The sequence below is a fragment of the Vombatus ursinus genome, unplaced genomic scaffold, assembly GCF_900497805.2.
Source record: "Vombatus ursinus unplaced genomic scaffold, bare-nosed wombat genome assembly UNPS02009994.1, whole genome shotgun sequence".
NCBI classification, from domain to species: Eukaryota; Metazoa; Chordata; class Mammalia; order Diprotodontia; family Vombatidae; genus Vombatus; species Vombatus ursinus.
In genome coordinates, this window is record NW_020949772.1 from 8,340,882 (window position 1) to 8,347,517 (window position 6,636).

At 42.8% G+C, this 6,636-nt stretch overlaps 1 protein-coding gene across 1 annotated transcript in view; it reads right to left on the minus strand.

Moving 5' to 3' along the window:
* The window catches only part of LOC114036863 (P2X purinoceptor 7-like), a 41,373-nt gene extending 40,910 nt beyond the window's left edge, over positions 1 to 463 (minus strand). Inside the window, exon 1 of the mRNA XM_027853588.1 lies at positions 267 to 463. Within this exon, the coding sequence (XP_027709389.1) occupies positions 267 to 391 (125 nt within the window). The 5' untranslated portion in view covers positions 392 to 463. The remainder of the gene's footprint in view (positions 1 to 266) is intronic.
* Between the last annotated feature and the right edge of the window lie 6,173 nt (positions 464 to 6,636).

Below are 6,636 nucleotides of genomic sequence, written 5' to 3' on the forward strand. Positions count from 1 at the left end.
CCTCCGAGTGTGTTTTATTCTGTAGCTTCTTTCTGATTCATTTACAAGAAATCGAAAGTGCCATGCCCAAATCCCCACCAAGCTTTTTACTGGAAGTCTCCTGGTACTGCTTTCTTTCTCCCAAAAAATAACAGTCAGTGGAAAGATGGGTGGGGATGTAGCATCACACATAATGCAGGGACAGAGAAGAAATGTATTACTGGGGGATGAGGGAAGGGTTAGAGGCTGAGTTGTTAGCCAGAAGAAAGCGGTCCCATGTGGCTTACCAAACGTAGAGGAAGACTATCATACAGAGGGTCCATCTTATAGTCCCATAGGTCATGCTTTGAACACGAATGACCTTGGCGGTCTCATATTTGCATATATCCCTCCAGCTGCAGCAGGGGCACATGGCTGGTGGCAAGCGTTTTCCAGCTCTGCGAAGAAGAGATGGCAGTCAGCCCAAGAGAACCAGAAGACAGGGAACATCCTGTTTTGGAAGAGGAGCCCATCATTTTCACTTCCTCCAATGATAGGGAAGGGGAGGCGGGGCCTGGCAAAAGCCGCCGATGTGGTCATAGCTGCAGGGGAAGAAATGGGATTAAAAAAAGAGAAGGAAGTCTTTCCCTTTCTGCCAAGCAAACTACTCCCCTTCCCCCTCCCACCTCGCCCCAACTCCACCCCCAGAAGTCTGCACAAAGATGGTGTTCAGGGGAAGGGCATTTTTGAAATTCCCTCATTTTGCTTTGACATCATAACAGACTGTTAGTAGTTCAATTCATTTCTATCTGAATAAAGGGGCAGCATTTTAAATGTCAAGAGGTCCAGGCCTGTGACTGTGCACTACAAAGGGGGTCCAGCTAACCCCATCGCCCCACCTGACAGACCAAGATGAATGAAGATCCCCTCAGCTTTGAGTGGGTCTATCCTCCCAGTGTCCCAGAAACTTGTGGGCTGACTATAATTCCTGCCAGAAAAAGGAAGGAATAAACAGATCTCAGCCCTGTGCTATTCCACCCCCTTAAGTTTTTATTGATGATATGGATGGAGATGTGGGTGGCATGTTTGTCCAGTTGGAAGATGACACCAAGCTAGGAGGTATAACTGATCCATCGGACAGCAGAGCCAGGATCTGAAAAGAGCTTAAGAGACCGAAACAAGGGCCAAAGCTAGGCAGATGAAATCATAGGGTGCAAGGATTCAACTTCACAAGTACAGGTTGGGGAAGGAAAAGCTGGGAGATTATTCATATGAAAGAGTCCTCGGTTACAAGTGGAAGGTAAGCTCAGTGTAAGTCAACATAAGGAGGGCTGTGGTAGCAACCACACAGAAAACCTACTGCAATCTTAGATGGCATTAAGAGAGGGATTATGTCCAGATGCAAGAAGCTGACAGGCCTGCCTTACTCTGACCTGGTCAAAGGTCAGAGTTTGACATGGTCAAAGCAGCTGGATCACTCTCTCTTTTGAGTATCTCTCGTCCAGAGTCCAAGGTATGTTGGGTCTGCTTCTACTTAAAACTGTAGTTCAGAAAAACAAACTATAGCTCACAAGCCTACACCAATGATTACTAGTTAACCCACAATTCTTTAAAAGAAAAGGCATTCATGAAGTGGCAAAGTTAGGAAAAGCAGGGGAAAAATAGACTATTTCTCTATAAACCTAGGGTAGATTCCTCCACAAATCCCACACCATCAATGGAAAACATGGACACGTAGAAGACTCACAATATGGCAGACACACCTATAGACAGCACATCTAGCAAGGTCACAGGTTGGTCAGCATGTATGTAAGAAACACACGTGGCTAGGGCATCTACACAGAGAGGCATATTATGCCTCCAACACTGCAGAGCCATCGGTCCCTTCTGGGAATGTCATTGAACTGCTCTCTCAGGGGCAGCTAGGTGGAGAAGTGGACAGAGCACTGGACCTAGAGTCCAGAGTCCCAATTCATTCTCAGACATTTAGTAGCTGTGTGACCCTAGCCAAGTCACTTAACCGCTCCGTGCCTCAGTTTCCTCATTTGTAAAATGGGGATGATAATAGCACCTATCTCCCAGCATTGTTGTGAGCATCAAATAAAATCATATTTGTAAAAGTGTTTAGCATGGTGCCTAGCACATAGTACACATTTTCTGTTAATTGTTGAATTCTTTCAGTCACGTTCAATTCTCCGTGATCCTATTTGGGGATTTTTCTTGGCAAAGATACTGGAGAGGTTTGTCATTTCCTTCTCCAGCTCGTTTTCCAGGTGGGGAAACTGAGACAAACAAGGTTAAGTGACCTGCCCAGGGTCACACAACTAGTAAGTGTCCGAGGTCAAATTTGAACTCAGGTCTTACTGACTCCAGACCCAGCACTCGATCCATTGTGTCACCTAGCTGCCCTGGTAACAGATTAGATAAGGGGGAGGAGGTAAGAAAGAGTAAGAAGTCCAGGATGGCACCTGGATTTTGAGCCTGGGGGATTAGGTGGCTGGTAATACCCTCAACTGTGATAGGGAAATTAGGAAGAGGGGCCTGGTGCCTAAATTCGTAACTGAAGGAAATGATAAATTTCAGTTAGAGTTAGCAAAAATAAAGATTTAATTTTTTTTCCAGCCAAGTTCATAGACCCCCTGAAATCTATCCACAAACCTTTGGGGGTCTGTGGTCCCTCGGTTAGGAAAGAGTGATCTAATTCTGCTTTTCTCTAGCCCACCTCTCTCCATTTTTCCCACAAGAATATCCTGAGACATTTTTTGGAGCTTTAGCTAAATTGTATCTAGAACATCTGCTCACTTAGGAAGGCCACCACAGAGGGAAAATCAGTTAATCCAACCTGACCTATTTGTTTTGAAGTCATGTTGGATTTTGTGATCATCACTTCCTTTTGTAGACTTGTGTTCTGTAAACTTTTGTAGACTAAGATTAACTAATCTTATCTCTACTCATTTGTTCTAGAATTTTCCTGTGAAACCATGTCAAGGTCACTGTCCTAGAGTTTGCAGACTTTTTCTACCCTTTAAAAAAAAATAAAACATTTGACCTTCTTCAGTCCTATCACTACCAATGTATAATCATGCTTGTCGCTAGGCAACTAGACCAATGGACTTAGAGTGAGGAAGAACTCAGAGACTCACCAGCTGTGTGACCCTGGGCAAGTCACTCAACCTCCCTGTGCCTCTGTTTCATCATCTGTAAAATGGGGATAACATTTTATGCCTCCACTTTGTCAGTCTACTCTGTAAAATGGATGTAGTAATAGTACCTGCTTCCCATGATTGCTGTCAAGATGTAATGAGATAGCATTTATAAATCACTTTTAAAAAGTCTCAAAATTCTATGTAAATACTAGCTATTCAGGCAAGCATTCAATAAGCATTTGTTACACACCTACTACATGAGGCAGCCAGGTGGCGCAATGGGACCTAGAGTCAGAAGGACCTGAGTTCAAATGTGACCTCAGACACTTACTAGCTGTGTGATCCTGGGCAAATCACTTAACCCTTTTTGCCTCAGTTTCCTCATCTGTAAAGTGATCTGGAGAAGGAAATGCAAACCATTCTGGTACCTCTGCCAGGAAAACCCCAAATGGGGTCATAAAGAGTCTGATACAACTGAACAACAACAAAGTCGTATTGGATGTTTTTAAAATTATACTTCACAACTTCATACAAAAAAGTTACCAAATAAAGTTTTCTTTATGAAAAATTAATCTATTGTATTGTAATTATGTGTTGTATTATAAGTAATTATATTGTAATTAACCTACTGCATGGCTTTGTATGTACAGGTGCATGGTAGGTTCCAGAATTTCTTTCCCTTCATATTGAATGGGGGTGAGAGGACAGAGGCAGCAGGAAAGTTTTACTGAAAGCCCAGGGTTTGAGTGACTGAAAAAGACTGTGAACTATTGTTTGAGACTAAGAAGACAAGCAGTGGCTCCCAAACAGCAGCTGTGCCAGGGGCCAGAGGTTGCCAATACTCCATGAACCATGGAGATTAATGTTTCCCCAGCTCCCTCTGGTGTTGGGTGGGGCTAATAACTGGGCTGGACTTGAAATGGCCAAGCTCTGGTCCTTGTCAATCAATCAGTCAATCAACAAACATTCATTAAGCACCTACTAGGTGTCAGGTAGAGTTTTACATTTGTAAATCTCTCTCAGAAAGTTTATATTTTAATGGGGGGGAGACAAAAAGTACATAACTATATATAGAATAAACACTAAAAGGATAAATAGAAATAAGTCGTCTTTGAATGTGATTAGGTGCTTGACCAAAAGTTCTCCCTGCGGTTAATTTTTTTTTTTTTAAGTGTGAGACAAAATAGAGTAGGATTCAAAGAAAAGTAGAATAAGGGACGTTTGAGAAGGGAGAAATCCCCTTCCTGTGGGGGAGGCTGGAGTCAGGGAGGATTCCTAGAGGCAGTAGTACCAGGGCTGGGAAAGAATTTCCCTCAAGATTGTAGATGTAGGCCTGGAAGAGACTGGAGAGGCTATGAAGTCCATGTGACTAACCCAAGGTCACACAGTCAGAACACTACAGAGATAGAATTTGAACTCAGGTCCTCTTTTTACTGTACCCAGCTGCCTCTCATCGGCTTTCTTTAAGACTTTAAGGTTTGCCGAGTGTTTAAACATGCAATTTCACTTGATCCTCACAACAGCCTGGACAAGTAGTTTAATGACTATTACTCTCCCCATTTCATTGATAAGGAAACTGAGGCATTCAGAGGTTAAGTGACTTGCTTGAGAAGAAGGAGGAGGGAAGGAAGAGGAGGAAGCAGAGGAGAAGGAGGAGGAGGAAGAAGAAGAAGAAGAGGAAGAAGAAGGAGAAGAGGAGGAAGAAGGAGAAAACAATAACAGCTAGTGTGTGTCCAAGGAGGGACATAAACCCAGGTTTCTGTGAATACGAGTTCACCTCTCTATCTATTATGCCACATCGCCTCTCTTAATTTGGTGATAATATTAACATAATATCATATGTCATAATATAATAATATTATCATAGTGATAATAATAAAATATTTATTTAGTGATTTAAGATTTGTGAAGTGATTTGTAAGTACCTTATTTTATTCTAACAACTATGGTAAGTTGTTGTGCAGTCATTTCAGTTGTGTCTGACTCTTTGTGACCCCACTTGGGGTTTTCTTGTTAAAGATACTGGAGTGGTTTGCCATTTCCTTCTCCAGTTCATTTTACAGGTGAGGAAACTGAGGCAAACAGGGTTAAGTGACTTGCCCAAGGTCACCCAGCTAATACGTGTCTGAGGTCAGATTTGAACTCAGGTCCTCTTGACTCCAGGTCTAGCTTGCTATCTGCTGTACCACCAGCTGCCTCTTCATCTTGGGGAATGTAAGAATGTATCTCTCAGACAGTGTTTGAATGACCACGGTAGTGTTTAGTGAGGCAACAGAGAGACCCAGCAGGGCTGTAGGCAGAGCCCAGCATGGCGCTGATCTCAGGTCTTTGGGCCTTGTATAATTAGAATAAATTAGAATTAGAATTAGAATTATAGAATTATAATTAGAATAATTCGAGTTGGCATTTATATGGCCCTCTAATGTGTAGATATTCCTTAATTATCATCTCCATTTTTACAAATGAGAAAACTGAGATTGAAAGAGATTGTGACTTATTCAGGGTCACAAAGCTACTAAGTATATGAAGAAGGATTCGAACTGACCTTCCTGACCCCAAGCCCAACATCCCATCTACTGTGCCACCTGTAGCATCATTGTGGTATGTGGAGGGGGTTTATGGGGGTCTGGGCCTGTCCTGGACTTTTTGTGGCTCACGTTGCTCTAGCGCCCACACAAGGCTCACACCAGGAAGAGGCAGAAGCATGTCCCCATCAAGCATTGTATATCTCAAGAAAAGCAGCCTGGCAGACAGCATTGACCTTGGAGCAGGAGAAGGGTTTGAATCCCAGCCCTGACCTTTGCCAGCTGTGTGACCTTGGGCAAAAGAACTTCTGAGACTCAGTTTTCTCTCTGTAAAATGGGATTTAAAAAAATTGAACTCAGTTCAACAAGCATTTATCAAGAATTTACCATATGCAAGGTTGAATAATGATGCTCGTACTACCCACCTCACAAGACTGTAAGAAAAGCATACCTTAAGATCTCTTGAAATGTGAGTGCAAATTGTTAAGGATTGTACAAGCTAAATGTATCAACTCTGCTCTGGTCTCTCTCCCAGAGCCAGGCCAGCTAAATCTCCCTGCAGGGTTCTAGATTACCTCTGAGAAATTGAGGTTTCTCTTTTCTAAAGTTATCATCTCAAGCCCCCACCAGTTATACCACTCCACTCCACTGTGAGGTACCTTGGACAAACTGAGACCTGGGAAAGACCTTAACTTAAAAAGGCCAAGGCCTACACTACATCCAGCCATCCTGATCTGTATCTGACTCCTGGATCCAGATGGCTCTAGAGGAAAGAGTGAGGCTGGTCACTTCGCACAGCCCTGCCTCACTTAAATCCAATTCACTTGCAAGTCGTGGCATCACCTCCCTGATGTCGTGGTCCTCTTCAAGAATAAAGAACAAACAACAACAGCCAGTGAGTAAGAACCCAGTTTCATTTAACCACTTAACATCAATTAACTTTTTTGAAATGGATATTTACTTTAAAGCTATAACAAGAAGAAAACTACACACATTTCCTCCCAACT